This window comes from Saccopteryx bilineata, chromosome 2 (genome assembly GCF_036850765.1).
Source record: "Saccopteryx bilineata isolate mSacBil1 chromosome 2, mSacBil1_pri_phased_curated, whole genome shotgun sequence".
Classification (NCBI taxonomy): Eukaryota; Metazoa; Chordata; class Mammalia; order Chiroptera; family Emballonuridae; genus Saccopteryx; species Saccopteryx bilineata.
The window spans coordinates 362,817,566-362,837,643 of NC_089491.1; the positions used below are offsets into that span (position 1 = coordinate 362,817,566).

The 20,078-nt window shown below is 40.0% G+C and overlaps 1 protein-coding gene across 2 annotated transcripts in view; it reads left to right on the forward strand.

The window, feature by feature from the left end:
* SSH2 (slingshot protein phosphatase 2) overlaps nt 1-20,078 on the forward strand; it is a 286,303-nt gene that overhangs the window by 239,806 nt on the left and 26,419 nt on the right. For both annotated transcript variants that reach the window (XM_066263132.1, XM_066263131.1), the window contains 3 exons: nt 2,212-2,305; nt 2,436-2,564; nt 15,620-15,666. In XM_066263132.1, coding sequence (XP_066119229.1) covers nt 2,212-2,305; nt 2,436-2,564; nt 15,620-15,666 — 270 coding nt within the window. The remainder of the gene's footprint in view (nt 1-2,211; nt 2,306-2,435; nt 2,565-15,619; nt 15,667-20,078) is intronic.

Below are 20,078 nucleotides of genomic sequence, written 5' to 3' on the forward strand. Positions count from 1 at the left end.
TGCTTTTTCCATTTCTGTTTCCTCCCTAAATTGACTAGAAAAGCCTTACAAAGTATGCTGAGAACACGGGAAGAATGTGTGCCAAAATGGACTTAAATGCTCTACTGTGAATAAAGTTTATATTCTAAAATCCAAGGGAAGGGGGGGAGAAGGGAACATATGGATACGGTGCACCCGTTTATGTCAAATGCTATGCCAGGCACTTCACAGGGTAGCTCATTTAATCCTCATAAGAACCTCATGAGGCAGATATTGTCACTGTCCTTATTTTATATAAAAGGAAAGAGGCTCAGAGAGAGGAAGGAATTTGTTCAAGTTCACATCACTAGTAAGAAACAGGACTATGAATTAAAACCTAAATGTGTCTGCTCCCAAACCACTCTGCCTCAAGCAAGTATGAAGGATTTGGATAAAGATTACTAAAACTAGGGAAGCCAAACCATGCACACAGGTGCTAATATTTGTTTGTACCAATATTTCTTTTTTTTTTTTTTTTTTTTTTTTTTCCATTTTTCTGAAGCTGGAAACGGGGAGAGACAGTCAGACAGACTCCCGCATGCGCCCGACCGGGATCCACCCGGCACGCCCACCAGGGGCGATGCTCTGCCCATCCTGGGCGTCGCCATGTTGCGACCAGAGCCACTCTAGCGCCTGAGGCAGAGGCCACAGAGCCATCCCCAGCGCCCGGGCCATCTTTGCTCCAATGGAGCCTTGGCTGCGGGAGGGGAAGAGAGGAAAGCGCGGCGGAGGGGTGGAGAAGCAAATGGGCGCTTCTCCTATATGCCCTGGCCGGGAATCGAACCCGGGTCCTCCGCACGCTAGGCCGACGCTCTACCGCTGAGCCAACCCGGCCAGGGCCCAATATTTCTTTTTAATTGAAGACTGAAGTATAATTTTGAACCATTAGCTATGTCCAGGAAAAATGGTGGAGAACATGATTATTAATTCTAGTCAAGATCGGGAGGCCTTGGCTGATTGACAGGGAAATGGCACAGGTATTAGCTGTATTCTGCAAGGTTCATGAGAAACTAGAAGCCCAAGTGGTAGGAGCCCCAAGGTTGTGGGGTCGGAACATCCATCTTTGGAGATTACTGAGGCTATTTTTGCAGCCAGTGATAAGGCTGTAGGCAGCAAGGGCAGGCAAGATGCCTGAAGGCTTAGTCCCTTTCCATCTCCAAATAAGGAGGTACAGAGCAGACACCTTTCTTGAGTAGGTAGGAGGGGAAAGATGGGACAGCCTCGCTCAAATTCTGCGTAATATGAAATAATGCTTTTAAAGAGAAGCATCCAGTTACATTGAACCAATACCTGTCTAGTAATTGAAGGATCAGCTTCCTAGTTTGATTTCATATTAAAGTTCCAAGGGTAATTTTATTTTTAAAAGTCAGAAGACTAAAGGAAGCAACATAATCCTGCAGGTAGAATGTTATGCTGGACTGAGTGTTCTGGTTCTCCTGCCAGTGTATGTGATCGTTGGCATGTCATTTAACCCTTCAGCTGTTTATTTCCTTTATCTGTAAAATGGGGATAACAATTTCACAGAGATATTGGGAGAGCCTTTGTGAAAAGGAAAGCATTTGGATGGAAGTACTCCAGGTATAATATTTTTAATCCTTAAAACTCATTTTGGGTCTACAGCCAATCCACCCTGAACAGGCCTGATCTCACCTGATCTCGGTAACCCATATTAGAAAAGAATTTGCCTCACTGAAAAGGGCAGAAATCACTCTTTCCTCTTTCCCATTTTTCTAGAACCATGACAATGAATGAAGGAAGAGCATTAGATGGCATTTTATGCTACAGAAGACCCAATTCTGTAGTGGGTCATACCACTGGTTTACCCTGTTTAGCAAGTGGTACTCAAGGGTACTTGATGGGAAAATATGGATTATGGTCCTCCATTAAAGTATTACACTCAGTATAGTCTATTTGTCTTTATTTCTTCATGGATATATATATCCATATATATATGAATACATTTAAGGGCTTTTAGACACGTACAACCTCTTCAAATAATAATTTCTACATGTTTACATTCTGTATATTCTGAAAAGAAACTTTTAACAATTATCATTTTCCTTTGGCCATTTCTCCAGGATATAAATTTGAGGGTAATAGAGGCAAAGCCTGCCAATTTGGAAGCATAATCAAATGGCACATTCATTAACTTAAATTCCTTCCTAAGAAAAATCACCATTTCTCTCTTCTCAGACCAACTGAACGTGAACGAACAGAAAGACTAATTAAAACCAAATTAAGGGAGATTATGATGCAGAAGGATTTGGAGAATATTACATCCAAAGAGGTAAGAGACCTTACGCCCTCATTGTTTCTAGTCTAGGTAGGAGTTGGATGGGTTTGATCTAGAAATGGTAAGTGCTTGAAAGTACAAAAGTAATTACAGAGTTTAGAATACTGTGTCATCTTTGTTTCAGATACGAACTGAGTTGGAAATGCAAATGGTGTGCAACCTGAGAGAATTCAAGGAATTTATAGATAATGAAATGATAGTGATCCTTGGTCAGATGGACAGCCCTACACAGATATTTGAGCATGTGTTCTTGGTAAGTTTGGGGGCTACTTTAAGTGGCATGCCAACAGTAGTCCATACCAATTCATGGGGAGGAGGCAACCATTAAATTTCACTTAACAATTGGAAAGAATTTTTGTATTATATATAGAATATTTAAATAAGATATAACTTACATTAAAAACAAAGGTAATAAATACCACCTCATCAGTTTCTAATTTTCTTTACTGTTATCTGTGCTCTTAAGTTTATTTGCTAAGTCTTTTGCATGGTAGAAAAGTTATGTAAGGTGAGCTTCTCATCTGTTTCCAATTTCTCATTCAGTGACATCATAAAATTGACTATGGTGGGAAAATTTACACCAAGGAAATAGGCAAATGCTACAAATCAGGCTCTTTTCCCCATGAGTTATTAAATATCTCATCTGTTCTTCATAATAGTCAAAGTAAAAAACAGATGAGTCCATAATAGTTTTCTCAGTCTACCCTAATGAGATGATCCTTTAAGGTATCTTAAGGTCTGATATATCTGAGCAGAGCAAGTGGGATTCTTATAACTGAGAATCTATTGGACTTTTAAACATTTTGAAACTTGTAGCTATATTTTGAGTCCCCCAAATACTTTTGAGATTACCAAAAATTTGGTAACTTAAAATTGTTCTTATTCTATTAACCAATGTCACCCCGATTAAAATAAATAAATAAATAAATAAAAATTTTCCTCATGGTTCCTGAACGTTCAACAATATGTAATTAGCCCAAGGATACCTCTCTGACAAATAGATTAGGAAAGCTAAAATCCTAAGACACATTTCCCTCCCAAATGTTAAAGAGTTCTAGTTTTCATCTGTATGTAGTAGTGAAAACAAGGTTCACAAGGACAATTAAAATTGGGGGTGGGAGTGGAAAGATGCCAAAACCTTGTTTTTGTTTCCACTTCCCACACACTTTGACCAAAAATGCTAACAAGGAACTAAATTCGATTGGTTTGAATTTCACTTCCGTTCTCTGGTGAGGACATTTGTGAGCTGGTGAAATGATTAGAAGCTGGGAAACAGGAAAGAAGAAGAATAAATTGCACAGGAACTGACTAAACTGAGTCATCTCACCCTGAATATTCCAGAGTTTATTTCACCAAGCAGTCAGACTGTGTCATAGAAGGCTTGTGCCCTGAATTAATCTGTTGACACTAGAGTATGTATGCTTATAGTGTGATTCATAATGGTGTACAGCTATTAAATTACTCATGAAAAACTGAGCTGGGAGGGGAGCTTCTTTTCCATTACTTTAACTTGGCCAGTGTGTGTTGCCATTTCTGAATGTAGATCATACTAGAAAGCTGTCATTGACCTTTCTATTTGTAAAGCACTTGCCTTTGTTGTCTTTTATGTATACTTCCACAAGGATTCATGTATTCCCTGCTCTTGTATTGTTGGGAAGAATTTTTGTGTTATCTATGGAAAACATATGAGTCACTCATTCAAATGGACCCTGTTCCAAACTGATTCCATGTAGCATGACATTTTTATGAAGGCAAATGCCCATAGCCAGCAATAGCTCATGTTTGAAAGTGACTAACTTAACTTTTTCATTGAGCTTGGATTTTATTTTTATTTTGGGGGTTTTGTTTTGTTTTTTACAGAAGAAGAAAAAGAGAAACATTGATTTGTTATTTATGCATTCCTTGGTTGATTCTTGTATGTGCCCTAAGTATTAAACCTATAATCTTGGTGTATCAGGACAGCACTCGAACCAATTGAGTACCACCAGCCAGGGCCATTGAGCTAGGATTTTAATACCTAAAAGAATATAGACATGAATATAAAATGCATTCAATATCTGACTGGTCAAACTATTTATTGCAGTCATCTTTCCCGGTGTCTCTGATGCCATTCCTTCAAGAACTTTCTTCTTTTTAACCCCCTCTTTAAACGGTATATTTTAGGAATATACACAAATATTAATATACTACTCACAAAAATTAGGGGATATTTCAAAATGAATATGAAGCGATAAAAAAAAAACATTTGATTTTTTCTTTATTAAACAGGAACATCAGAAAAGCAAACAAGTCAGAGAAAGTTGTTCAATTATGCTAATGAGATGTAAAACCAATTTTTATTTCATTGGTGAAAATGCACTCTACAAAAAGCTGAAAGTACTAGAGTATCTGCAATGTTCCCTGATCCCCTAATTTATGTGAGCAGTGTAGTACTCTTAAGCAGAAAGAACAATTCAGTTCTTCCCAAATTATAGTCCGTAATCAATGATAAATGCATTTGAGTGTTTGTACCATCGATTCATAGTATTATTTCGTGATTATTGGCATATTCATGTTTTGAGTTTTCTCTTTTTTTTTTAATTTTTCTGAAGTGAGAAGCAGGGAGGCAGAGAGACAGACTCCCACATGTACCCAACTGGGATCCACCCAGCAAGCCCACTAGGAGGCGATGCTCTGCCCATCTGGGGTGTTACTCTTTTGCAGCCAGAGCCATTCTAGTGCCTGAGGCAGAGGTCCTCAGCCCCCAAGCCAACTTTGCTCCAATGGAGCCTTGGCTGCAGAAGGGGAAGAGAGAGAGAGAGAGAGAGGACAGGGGAGGGTGGAGAGACAGATGGGCGCTTCTCCTTTGTACCCTGGCTGGGAATCGAACCCAGGATTCCCAAACACTGGGCCGAGGATCTACCACTGAGCCAAACAGCCAGGGCCTATTTTTCAACGCCCCACCCAGAAGTTAGAAGCGGGGAGGCAGTCAGACAGACTCCTGCATGCACCCAACTGGGATCCACCCAGAATGCCCACCAGGGGCAATGCTCTGCCCATCTTGGTGTCGCTCTGTTGCGGCTGAAGCCATTCTAGCGCCTGAGGCAGAGGCCATGGAGCCATCCTGAGTGCCTGGGCCAACCTTGCTCTAATGGAGTCTTGGCTGCGGGAGGGGAAGAGAGATAGAAAGGAAGGAGAGGGGGAAGGGTGCAGAAGCAGATGGGCGCATCTCCTGTGTGCCCTGGCCAGGAATCAAACCCAGGACTTCCACAAACTGGGCCAATGCTGTACTGCTGAGCCAACCGGCCAAGGCTGGGCCTATTTTTATTATTATAAAAATAATTCATATTCATTGTAGAAAACTTTAAAAAATTTAGAAAACAATAAATAACACTTAATCGTCACTAAGAGAGGTAAGTTCCATTATCTTTTATTATACAGTGTGTCCGTTAAGTAATGGTGTACTTTTGACCAGTCACAGGAAAGCAATAAAAGACGATAAAAATGTGAAATCTGCACCAAATAAAAGGAAAACTCTCCCAGTTTCATACCTATTCAGTACAGTTCGATGTGGGCTCATGCACAGATTTTTTAGGTAGCTATCCCGTATATCCTGTACAGACTCGTTACTGACTGATGGCCTACCAGAATGGGGTTTCTCCACCAAACTGCTGGTTTCCTTCAACTGCTTATCCTACCGAGTAATGTTATTCCTATGTGGTGGCGCTTCATTATAAACGCGCCGATATTCACGTTGCACTTTGGTCATGGATTCAAATTTAGTGAGCCACAGAACACACTGAACTTTCCTCTGTACTGTCCACATCTCGACTGGCATGGCCGTGGGCTGCTCCGCTGTATACACGGTGTTATGTCATCATCTGCGCATACGCACATGCTGCCACATCATCCTACAGAAACTGGGAGGGTTTTCCTTTTATTTGGTGCAGATTTCACATTTCTATCGTCTTTTGTTGCATTCCTGTGACCAGTCAAAAGTGCACCATTACCTTACGGACACACTGTATAAAACTGTTTTCCAGTCTTTTTAATTTGTTTGGTATGTATCTATGTTCTTTTTTTTAGCAAGCAAGAGAAACAGGAAGGGAGAGAGATGAGAAGCATCAACTCAATAGTTGCATCACTTTTAGTTTTTAATTGATTGTTTCTTATACATGCCTTGACCAGGGGGCTCAAGCCAAGCCAGTGACCCCTTGCCCCAAGCCAGTGACTTTTGGGCTCAAGCCAGCAACCATAGGATCATTTTAATGATCCTGCACTCAAGCTGGCAACCCTCTGCTCAAGTCGACGACCTCAGGGTTTCAAACCTGAGTCCTCAGCATCCTAGGTCAGTGCACTACCAATGGTCAGGCTCTATGTTCATATTTTTGAAAAAGGAAAATCTATTCTGCTTTAGATTCAGTTCTGTGTTAAAAGACATTTTTTCCACTGTGAATATTTTTCTTATTTGAGAACAAACTTTCAAATTGGAGAATTCTGAAATTTAACTCTTACCTAACAAAATAAGTAGATGAACAGGTTGTCTAAACATCTTGTACTTTTTTTATGACTTCCTCCTTTTGTGTCCACTACCATGTCCTGTGTCCAAACCCCTGTCTTCTCCAGTGAGTGCTCTGGCTTTCCCAGCAATTGACACAGAAAATGAGGTCTTATCCAGGCTGCAAATGGTGGTGTTAATTTTTTGCAAAGTCATTTCATCTTGTGCATAGCTGCCATGCCTGGAGCGCAACTCTACTGTGTGAAGCGAGGCAGCAGGATTTCTCCCCTCCGTCTGTAAGAACGCTCAGCTCTGCAGGGCTCTACAGTGTTCTGCACAGAGATATTTATTTGGAAAGGTGTCCAGCTGGTATGGAGAAGAAAGTCTAGAGCATAATTTAAAGAAAATCTGTAGCAAGAAGAGAGGATTTATTGGTTGGAAGCCAGGGTATTTCCAGAAAAAATTCTTCCACACCCATAAGAGTGTACTATTTCTCTGAGCTGGAAGCCTGTGCCCAACCAGATCTCAATATCAACAGCTCTCCTGGAGGCTGTCCGATTTGGCTGAGAAAAAGCTAAATATGAACACAGACCCTTTGCAGAAAGGCAAGCAGCTTTGTTAGTTAAACAAAGCAAACACAGGATTATTGTACACACAACTAATAATTCTGTTCCTGGTGCTTGCTTCAGCAGCCCATGTACAATAATTTTGTTCATGACAGAGCTAGTCAAAATTTTTACTGCTGATATCTTTTTCAAGATTTGGCATTACACATCCTTTTAGAATAGTGTTTATTTTTCAAAGAATAATTAAGCCTCAAATTGGTGGTTGCTTTTTTACAATAGGTGCAGAGAAATGGAGAATATGTGAATAGATGATGCAATAATCAAATGGGCTATTTTCATTCTATTCATGATTTTTGCTCCTCTACTAGAAATGTATAGGATAAAGTTAAAAGAGATCTTGTGCCTGGTTACCACAGTAATGTGACTTAACCATTGAGGCTGTAGGTATGACGAAGAAGATATGGGGAAGGGGCCCTGGCCAGTCAGTTCAGTTGATTAGTGTTTTCCCGGGGCACTGAGGTTGCAGGTTTATCCCCAGTAGGGGCACATATGGGAAGCAACCAATGAATGAATGCACAACTAAGTGGAACAACAAATGAATGCTTCTCTCTCTCTCTCTCTCTCTCTCTCTCTCTCTTACTCTCTCTCTACCCCCTTTCCTCTCTCTGTCTCTCTAAGAATTAATCATTAAATAATTTAAAAAGATAGCGGCAGGGATACCAATTCTTGGAGATTATGTCAAGTTGCATTAATTTCAGCAGAACCCCAGTACACTTCTTATTTGCCATAAATGTGCTGTCCTCATCTATTTTGCTTGGGACATTTGGACCCCAACAAGGTTATTTCCTGAGGATAAAACTGAAAATAAATCAGTCACTTGGGTCTTTGGGCCAGAGTACAGTGTATCGGAACCACAGTGAAAAGATGTTAATGAACTTACTTAAAAATATATTATAGTCCCAAGATTTCATTTTACATTTCAGGAAAATTAGAAAATGCTTTGCATAATTACATAGAACAGAGTGAAAATCCTCCATGGAATTAAGTCATTGTAAGCCTGAGATGCAGAGAGGGGAAAAAAAACATTGATTCTGTGGAAGACCCCAAGGGGCTAATGTGAATGGCATTTGTATTGAGGGCAGAAAAGTAATTACACCACATTGACTCCAGTTGTTTTTTTTTCAAGTTGAACTTGAAGCAGCTCTAACCACAGTCCAAGTCATTTACACAGGCTTCATTGAGCCAGTAGCCAGGGCTTTTAATTTATTTTGTTTCTGGATATGTGTCATTTCAGATTGTCAGGTTGAATTTTCTCTGGACACGTAGATAAAAACCATGAACTTCCTCATCGTGTCAGGGTTATTTCTATCGAGCTGGACAGAGTTCGTCAAAGGATTTCTAAATTAAGAGTTGGTGGTCACATTTCCCTGGCTCCAATTTAAGCCGCTCAACACTGTATTGTATGGCTTCTGTCTCCTTGAAGTCCTTTGTAGTTCTTGCCTCTTTCTTTGGTGTGGGAGCTAGTTTTCTAAGGTTGAACATAGAGCCTTTAGAACTTCCCATAATTTTTTAAAGCAAGTCAGCTGAGCCTAGTCTGTAGAAAAGATCAGTTGTCTTATCGCTTACGGGAGCTTCAGTACGATATCCTTCAGATCTTCCAGTTAAATGGCTAAATTACATTTCACTTGTAAAATGGTGATAGCGCTTACATAACACTTAACAATTTTCAGAGTGCTTTATTTACTTTTTTCATTTGATCTTTCAGCAAATATTTGTTGATCCTCTTTACTGTGCCAGGCATGAAACTATTGATATTTGTGGAGTGTGATCTAATTCCATAAAGAGGGAATGATGAACCATTTCAGATACATATGGAAGACTAATGGAGTAAGGATACAAAGGTGACCCTTGGATTAGAGAATTAGGAAAGGTCATTAATAACATTACAAGAGGTCTGAAGGCAGGAGCCACAGTCCTGTGGGTTGGGACGCATGGGAAATGAGGAATTAGAGAAAGTGTTAGATTGTGTTTCTGTGAATCCTGGCTATAAAGGGAAAGAAAAAAGGACAGTGTAGAGGAGGATTTAGAATGCAGAAATGGTTTTTCCACTTTAATATAGAGAAACTGATTTTTTTGTTTGTTGCTTATAAATAGCAGAATTTTGCCCTGGTTGGTTGGCTCAGAGGTGGAGCATCAGTCTGGCGTGTGGATGTCCCAGGTTCGATTCCCAGGGCACACAGGAGAAAGGACCATCTGTTTCTCCACCCCTCTTTTCCCCCTTCTGTTTCTCTCTCTCTGTCTCTCTCTCCCCCCCTCCCTCTCCCTCCTTCCCTCCCTCCCTCCCTCCCTTTCTCTTGCAGCATGGCTCAGTTGGTTCAAGAGCTTCAGCCATGGGCACTGAGGATGGCTCCATGGAGCCTCTGTCTCAGGCACTAAAAATATCTCTGTTGCAAGCATGGCCACAGATGGGCAGAGCATCAGCCCCAGACGGGGGTTGTTGGGTGGAACCAGTGCTTGTGGGAGTCTGTCTCTATCTACCCTCCTCTCACTTGAAAGAAGAATGAATGAATGAGTGAGTGAGTGAGTAAGTGAGTGAATGAATGAATGAATGAATGAATGAATAGCTAGCTAGCAGAATTTATTTCTCACAGTTTCAGAGGCTGAAAATCTAAGATCAAGGTGCCTGCATGGTCAAGTGGGGGCCTTCTTCCAGGTTACAGACTTCTCTTTGTATTCTCACATGGCAGAAGGAATTGAGAGAAACTTGATATTTGTAATCTGAGGGGAAGGTACCCATTAGAGATATAGGATTAGAGTGGGAGGAGTGATCCATTTTATGGATAAGGAAAATGAAGACAGGTTAAGCAGTTTGTCCAGTACCCCAAGGTCAGAGGTAGAGTTGAGACTTGAACCCAAATCTAATGCTAAATTCCATTTAATGCATAATTCTGAAATAGGTAAATTCTTATTTTTAAATGTTTGTCTTTTCAAACATGAACAGATAGCTCAAATATAGAAATGGACCTGCAATGTTGAAAAATAACTCACTTTAACTCTTAAGAGAAATTCAAATTGAAATTACACTGAGATAACATTTCACACCTATCAGATTGGCAAAAGTTCAAAAGCTTAAACACACATTTTGTTGGCGAGGCTATGGGAGAAGTGGCACTCTCATACATTGCTGATGGGAATGCAGAATTGTTTCAAACTCTGTGAAGGGGCGTTTAGTAGTGGCTGACTAAACTATACATTACTAACCCTGGCCAGTTTGCTCAGTGGTGAGTGTCAACCCCATCGATTGAAGTCCTGGGTTCAATTCCTGGTCAGAGCACACAGGAGAAGTGACCATCTGCTTCTCCACTGCTTCTCCTTCCCCTTCTCTCTCTCTTTTTCTCTGTTCCCCTCCCTTAGGCAGATATGGCTTGATTGGTTTGAGCACATCGTCCCCAGGCACTGAGGATGACTCCATGGAGCCTCTGTCTCAGGTGCTAAAAATAGCTCAGTTGCGAGCACAGCCCCTGATGGGCAGAGCATTAGACCCAGACCGGGAGTTGCTGGGTGGATTCCAGTCGGTGCATATGGGAGTCTCTCTCTCTATCTCCCCTCCTCTCACTTGGAAAAGAAGAAAAAATAAATAAATAAGTAAACTATACATTTACCTTGACCCAGAAATCTTGCCTCCACAAATATGAAACATCATTCACAGGAAAGTGCCTGAATAAACTATTATATTTATAGTATAGTTGAATAAACTATACTACCCAATGACGTACTATGCAAATGTAAGAAAGAATAAGGAAGATCTCTATGAACTATGATGTGGAGTGATTTGTATATTTTAAAGTAAAGAGTAAAAAGTATGTAGTATAATATTTTTGTAGGATATAGTAATAAGTATATATTTGCTTATATATGTTTTATAAAATAAAACAAAGGTAGAATAAACCAGAAACCAATAAAAATGGTTATCTATTGGGATTGAAGAGTTAGGGGTGGGAGGTGAGACTTCAAGTTTACTTTTAAGTAAATTTGGTTTTCAACCATGTGAAAGTTTTGCATATTCAGAAACTTCAAATCAAAAGTAATGGAATTGAAAAATTAAAAATTATATTTAGCCTGACCAGGCAGTGGCGCAGTGGATAGAGCGTCGGACTGGGATGCAGAGGACCTGGGTTCGAGACCCCGAGGTCGCCAGCTTGAGTGTGGGCTCATCTGGTTTGAGGAAAAAGCCCACCAGCTTGAACCCAAGGTCACTGGCTCCAGCAAGGGGTTACTCGGTCTGCTGAAGGCCTGTGGTCAAGGCACATATGAGAAAGCAATCAATGAACAACTAAGGTGTTGCAACGCGAAATGAAAAACTAATGATAGATGCTTCTCATCTCTCCCCGTTCCTGTCTGTCTGTCCCTGTCTATCCCTCTCTCTGACTCACTCTCTGTCTCTGTAAAAATATTTTTTTAATGGAAAAATTAAATACAAACAGGAACAAATGAACCCAAATATAGATCAAATTGATAACTTCACAGAAAGAAATTAATTCAGGTAACTTTAATGCATAATGCTCTGTGGGGTATAATAAGAAAAAAAAAGAACTGCAAAGAAAATTTGAACTTAGCAGGTTTCTTTCTTATTGATTGTGGTATTGATGTAATGTCGAAACTCCTTTGTAAGTAGACGGAGATTCTCACTATGGAACAGGGAAATATAAACGATGGGGAGGGAGCAGGGAGAAAGGGAAGAGTCTTGCAGTGTTGAATTTGAATCAGAGGTACCAGTGTAAACCAATTATATTTTTGGAAATATTTCCCAGATCTGTACTGAAAAATTTTAGAAGCATTAATCATGAGCATACCTAATTAATGCTCAGATCTTGATTCGAAAATACCATTCTTCACTAAAAGAAGCCAGGGATCCTTGGAGAAATGTTGGATTTCACTCACAAAGTGAACCGGGAACAATTTTTTTTGTACCAGAAAGTAAGGAATTGCTAAAGACTAATGGGGTTAATATCAAAACAAGCCTGCTTGATAAGATTCCCACTGGCCAAATTCAGGACAGTTTGAATGTCTAAAAAAAATGATAATAATACAGTGTGTCTGTAAAGTCATGGTGCACTTTTGATCAGTCACAGGAAAGCAACAAAAGCGATAGAAATGTGAAATCTGCACCAAATAAAAGGAAAACTCTCCCAGTTTCATACCTATTCAGTGCAGTTCTATGTGGGCTCACACACAGATTTTTTAGGGCTCCTTAAGTAGCTATCCCGTATAGCCTCTACAGACTCGTCACTGACTGATGGCCTACCAGAACGGGGTTTCTCCACCAAACTGCCCATTTCCTTCAACTGCTTATCCCACCAAGTAATGTTATTCCTATGTGGTGGCGCTTCGTTATAAATGCGCCAATATTCACGTTGCACTTTGGTCACGGATTCAAATTTAGTGAGCCACAGAACACACTGAACTTTCCTCTGTACCGTCCACATCTTGACTGGCATGGCCGTGGGCTGCTCCGCTATATACACAGTGTTACGTCATCATCTGTACATGCACACATGCTTCCACATTATCCTACAGAAACTGGGAGGGTTTACCTTTTATTTGGTGCAGATTTCACATTTCTATTGTCTTTTGTTGCTTTCTTGTGACCAGTCAAAAGTGCACCATGACTTTACGGACACACTGTAGATTATAACACTAAATACAAAAATAATTCAAGAGCCTGACCAGTGGTGGCTCAGTGGATAGAGCGTTGACCTGGGACACTAAGGACCCAGGTTTAAAATCTCAAGGTTGCCAGCTTGAGTCCAAAGGTCGCTGGGTTGGAGCCCAAGGTTGCGGGCTGAGGAAAGGATTACTGGCTTGGCTAGAGCCCCTCTTTCTTCCAGTCAAGGCACATATGAGAAGCAATCAATCAACAACTAAAGTGATGCAACTACGAGTAGATGGCTTCTAATTTTTCTCCCTTCCTGCCTGTCTGTATCTTGCTTTAAAAAAAAAAAAGAATTCAAGAATTCATACTGACACACAAATAAAGGGTGGGAACATTGATTAGATGAAGGTCACTTTTACAGAAAAATGCCAGCTAACATGCATAAGGAATGATGGAATTAGAAAATCACCATTTTGTAGTCTCCAGTAAAATAATTGATTTGGGCAAGATGAGCAGCTGATGCTGAAACCTTAAAGTAAAAGATTATTATGAAACAGGATATTTACATGGCTTCAAAGATTACTTATACCTAAAGATGACTAATGATTTGTAAAGGAACCTTTACAATTGAAGGATGTAGCAGGCACAAATGTACTACCAAGAACTCAAAGTCAGCATGACAAATAATAGAACAAGCTGACATCATGTGCCTCGGGATTTGGTGCAGTAGGAAGTACACACATCACCATTGTAATATTCTCACCAAGAACGCTGACCTTAATCTAGTCATCAGGAAACAGACAAATCTAGGTTGTGGGGAGTTCTCCCAAGATTAAAGACCTGTAGTCTACAAAAATGTCAGTATCATGAAAGATAAAGTAAAGGTAAGAGTGGACTGGTCTAGATTAAAGAAGTAGAGACATGGCAACTAAATGCAAAGTATGATCCTTGATTGAGCGAATATAAAGTACATTTTGAGGGCAATGTTTGAAATTCAAATATGGATGATAGATTGTTACTATGTTGATGTTATTTTTCTTGGTTGTAAAAATGGAATTATGTAGGAGAATGTTTTTCTTAAAATATACATGATGGAGCCTGACCAGGCGGTGGCGCAGTAGATAGAGCTTCGGACTGGGATGTGGAAGGACCCAGGTTCGAGACCCCAAGGTCGCCAGCTTGAGCGCGGGCTCATCTGGTTTGAGCAAAAAGCTCACCAGGTTGGAACTAAGGTCCCTGGCTGAAGAAAGGGGTTACTCGGTGTGCTGAAGGCCCGCGGTCAAGGCACATATGAGAAAGCAATCAATGAACAACTAAGGTGTCACAATGCGCAACGAAAAACTAATGATTGATGCTTCTCATCTCTCCGTTCCTGTCTGTCTGTCCCCGTCTATCCCTCTCTCTGACTCTCTCTCTGTCTCTGTTTAAAAAAAAAAATACACACACACACACACACACACACACGATGGAGTATTAAAGTGAAGTATCGTGGTGCTCAAATTACTTTTAAATGGTTCAGGGAAGAAAGTAAGATATACATTGAAAGAAAAGGAAGAAAAAAGAGAAAATGTGTCAAAATATTAAATATTGATGTATCTTTTAGATAATCTGTAGAAGCTCCTTAAATTTTATATGTCATATTTCCCTCTTTTTTTTTTTTTTTTTTTTTAAGCAAGAGAGACAGACAGGGGCAGTGAGACAGGAAGGGAGAGAGATGAGAAGCATCAGAGCAATTCTTCATTATGGCACTTTAGTTGTTCATTGATTGCTTTCTCACATGTGCCTTAACTGGGGGGCTCCAGCAGAGCTAGTGACCCTTGCTCAAGCCAGCGACCATAAGGTCATGTCTGTGATCCCACGCTCAAGCTGGTGAGCCCACACTCAAGCTGGCAACCTCGGGGTTTCGAACCTGGGTCCTCAGCATCCCAGGCCAATGCTCTATCCACTGCACCACCAACTGGTCAGGCTCCTTCATTTGTTTGACAGAAGCTGTTGTTTCCCTCTTTACACATACAGACACACTACTCTCTGACCTTAACTCCTTACATGCAATATAATGCGTTAGAAATAGTATGGGCTTTAGAATGAAATCTAAGTTTAATTCATAATAATGTCACTTTGTTTATTCGACAAATGTTTATTGAATACCTGCAAGGTATCTGGCAGTATACCGTACAGGGGTTACCATAGAGAACAAAAGCATTGTACTGGGGGGAAGAGTAGTAAATAAGCATATAAACAAATACATAAATCAAAATTGTGATAATATTTTGAAAAAAATCAGTACTATAAACAAGAATACAGACATTTAACTTAGATTGAAGGATAGTCAAAGATACCTTTCCAACAATGGGATCTTTAACAGAAATTATCTGAATTCTATGAGAGTTGGTATTCTTATCTGTAAAAATGAAGTTAACTTTATTACTCTTATCATTTGTGAAAACTAATCATGATATCATACAAAGCACCTGGCACATAGAGAGGAAACTCAGTGATGATATCAGTGTTCTTTTTAGAAACTCTGCATCTTCCCTTACAGGATTCCTGTTCAGATATTGTATTGGGCTCATTTGCTAATTCTCCCTAATCTTGTCTTTTTGGTTCCACAGGGCTCCGAATGGAATGCCTCTAACTTAGAGGATTTGCAGAACCGAGGGTAAGCATCACTGTTATATCTTTACAGTTTTGCAGTCAAAGAGGTGTCAGTCAGTTACTTTAAGCTTTGAGGTGCAATCTAGTAAGAATTAAAGCTGCTGTGATCCCACTGTTTGATCCTTCTACCTACCAAGAAAGATCAACTCTTTTAGTGATGTCTTTCAGAAACAAATATGTAAGCCAGTGCTGTTTAAAACTAAATGCAGTTATTGGTTCCATTTTGTTTAACTTTGTGTTTTTTAGAGTAACAGGTTCACAGCAAAACTAAGGGGAAGGTACAGAGATTAGCCATCTACCCTTGCCCCAACATATGTTAGCTTCCGCCATTATCAATATCCCCCACCAGTGTGGTGCATTTGTTACAATTGATGGCCCACATTCAGGCATCATAATCACCCAAAGTCCATAGCTTACACTTCACTCTTAGTGTTATACACATTCTTTGGCTTTTGACAGAATATTTTTATTGCCCTAAAAATCTATGCTCCCATCAATTTATCCCCTCACTTCCAACCCCAGCAACCGCTGATCTTTTTTCTGTCTCTATAGTTTTGCCTTTGGTTCCTAGTTTTATGTAAGAGTATGCAGAACTGCATATGTTGAGTTCACGGCTGTTCATTCAATATTTATTGAACATCTTCTGTGAGCTAAACACCTAGCTAGGTGCTAGGGATCCAGATATTAATGAAACTCAGTAAGGTGCTTGAAGACTAAGTAGGTTATGAATGTAAAATGCACGAACTTCTGAAATTGAACAAGAAGACTTATCTTGTATTAAGAAGTGTGCTCTTGCCTGACCTGTGGTGGCGCAGTGGGTAAAGCATCCACCTGGAACACTGAGGTCACAGGTTCAAAACCCTGGGCTTGCCTGGTCAAGGCGCATATGGAAGTTAATGCTTCCTGCTCCTCCCCCCTTTCTCTCTCTCTCTCTCTCTCTCTCATTCTCTCCCCTCTCTAAAAGGAATAAAAAAAAAAAAGAAGTGTACTCTTAAACAGCATGGTTATTGAGTCTTATTGTAGCAATTGAGACCACAGGGAACATTCAGTGAGCAAAAGCTGCCATTCTTTCCTTTTTACTACTTAGCTAATGCCTAAATTTTTTTTATTAAACTTGGCCTTAGGAGGTCAGATCATCCCAACAAGAGAAGAGAAAATCCTGTCTGGGAATTGGCCGTGTTAACTCTTCATTGTAGGTAGAGCTTAGACCTACTAAGACCCACAGATACTGATGGCTGCCTGGCTGGGGTGAGCTGCCTGCTTTCTCAGCAACAAGGCAGCCCTTTAGTTATCTTGAACACGATTAGATGTATACTCCCTACTTTTCCCCCAAAAGAAAGGTATGTCATAATTGCTGAAATGAACTCTGAGCAGGACGTAAGCCAAATAATTATAAAAAGAGTTCCATGGGAGGAAATCTGGTTACTTAATTTAAGATAGCAAAATAAATAAAACTTGGTAAGTTTAAATTGATAAGGATTAAGTCTAGCATTCTTAAAAGCAGAGACAGTTTCTTAGTTTTGTGTAAAACATACATGTATATCTCAGAGCTTTATAAGGGTGCTCATTAAATGTAAAGGAGTGAAAAAAGTGAAGGAATAATAGAGAAATTGGCAGACTTTGTGGGAAACTAGCAGCTAGAAACAGAGCTTAATCTGAAATCTGAGATTTGACATAGCAGAGGTTGCTGAGTGCATTGGACTCACATCACACATACAAACACTTTAACTTTATAATACACCTTGACTTATAACCCCAGCCAGAGATGTTCATCTCATTTACTTCTTATAAGGCTAAATTATAAAATGTGGATATAGCTATTTGTTTCTCTTAAGAGAGTATGGTTAGATATTCAGATATCAATTTAGATCTTATTTCTTAAATTTACTCATTCTTAAACTTCAGTGGGTAAAGTATTACAGTTTGGGTATCTACCAGAAAACAGGTTCCTGAGGATGATCTAAGGCAGGGGTCTCAAACTCGCGGCCCGCGGGCTGCATGCAGCCCGCCGAACAATTTTGTGCAGCCCGCAGACTAATCCACGAAGTTCAAAATTTTGGATAAAATTAAGTAAGCCTAGGGGCCTACTTGTATTTTTCATTTCTCTAGCATCCTAGCTAGATATTAGCTTAGTTAACAGCAGTTGTGATGCGAACTACAGTTTCTGGTTGTTTTGTGACACTAAGTAAACTGCATGTACAATTGTGCTTGTTGTACTGATTTTTTTTTGTTTTCAACTGCAGTGAGAAAAGTGTTGCATAACAGTTGCCTTTTGTAGACCTAGTGCGGCCCGCCGAACGGCTGTGATCTTGCTCTGCGGCCCACATGCTGCGTTGAGTTTGAGACCCCTGATCTAAGGGATTTTAAAGTGTAATTTTGACATTAGGGCTATTTTCACCAATCTACTAACTTTAGAACCCCAAGTAAAGTGCTAGTCCATATAGAGATTGCAAAGAAATTTCTCAGAGTGCCAGTTCAAATTGGTGATGGCTGCCTAGAGTTCTGTAATAAAAAGGATTGGCCCGATGGGTGGCGGTACAGTGGATGGAGCGATGACTAGGTCCTCGGTTCAAAACCCCGACGTTGCCGGCGTGAGCAGGGGCTCATCTAGCTTAACAGCTTGATCCACAGGGTTGCCGGCGTGAGCATGGGATCATCGACATGATCCCGCAGTCTCTGGTTTGAGCCCAGGGATCACTGGCTAGAAGCCCAAGGCCACTGTCTTGAGCGAGAGGTCACTGAGTCGGCTGGGATCTCCCAGTCAAGGCACATAGATGAAAGCAATCAGTGAACAACTAAGGTGCTGCAACTACAAATTGATGCTGCTCATCTCTTTTCCTTCCTGTCTCTTTCTCTCTTAAAAAAAAAAAAAGATTGGGAAATTCTGTTCTGCCACAATCTATTTTTGAAGTATGGAATTGGAGGTGGGAGGTGGTTCATTTTTATTTTAAATAAGAGAAATATGCTTGCCTTTTTCTGAGAGTTTTATTGAGATATAATGCATGTCCTATATACAGTTCACCCATTTAAGATGTATACTTTAATGGTTTTTAGTGTATTCACAGTTGTGCAGTAAGCAATTTAAAACATTTTTTCAACCCAAAAAGAAAGCCTATACTCTTTATCAATTATCTCCATTCCTTTCTTTCCTTTAGCTCCTAGAACCTGCTAATATATTTTCTGTCTCTATAAATTCACCTATTCTGGACATTTCGTACTATAAATGGAGTCATATAATATGTGGTCTTTTAAGAATTTTTTTTAAATTTATATTTCAAGACTTACTAATTTTGTAGCATGTATTATTAGTACTTTGTTCCATTTTCATTGCCAAATAATGTTCCATAATACATCACACTTTGTTTATCCATTTATCAGTTGATGGGCATTTAGGTTGTTGCTGCTTTTTGGCTATTGTGACTACTGCTATGACCATGTACAAATGTTTAGACAGACTTATGGTTTATTTGTCTTTTTAAGATTTTTTTATTGATTTTACAGCGAGGAGGCAGTGAGAAGAATTAACTCATAGTTTCTTCACTTTAGTTGTTCATTGCTTGCTGTATATGCCTTGACCAGGCAAGCCCAGGGTTTTGAACTGGGGACCACAGTGTTCCAGGTTGAAGCCCTAGTCACTGCACCACCACAGGCCAGGCTAGGTGGACTTATGTTTTCATTTCTCTTGGGTTTCTGTCTAGGAGAGGAATTGCTGAGTCATATAGTAATTCTATGTTTAACCTTTTGGGGAACTGCTAGACTGTTGTGTGTGCTTGCTTTTTAAATTAAAAAGAAAAAATATCCTTTGTAGTAATGGACTTTGATGCAAAGTTAAAAACAGATTCAAATCATGTCCCAGAAAAATTTTGGTCTCTTCACCTTAACCATTGAGTTGGTTAGTGACGGCTCTCTCTGTCTGTAGCCATTTCTCTGACTTTGGAGATTGGGTTGTAGAACCCTACCTGTGGTTCTGAGAAGACAGTGACTTCTGCAGAAAAATGAGGGAGCCTGTATTGTGTTGTTGGAGTCAATCCCGGTGATATCTCAGTCCACACAGCATTGAGAAAAGATAAGCCATTGGCAAATTAAACTCAAGTATTTGTTGAGATTGTGCAATGAGAGAGATAGAAAAAAAATTTGGTACAGAAACCCTTTTCTGCAGGCCTCTCAGTATGCAGGAGCTCTCAGACACAGCTGCTGCCATAGCAGCCAGGAATGCAGCCTCGAGAGCTCAGAGAGTTTTAGGTCCAACTTTCCTGTGACCTTCCCAGCCCTGGCCTCATTCACATTTCACGTAGTTTAGAAAGAGGGAGTAAAATCAGACAATCTGGCATTTAGGAAGATAGGAGGAAATTTTTCCCTTTTCTGTTTTTTTTTTTCCTTGAGATACATGATTTAATACAAATGACTTCCAAAGAA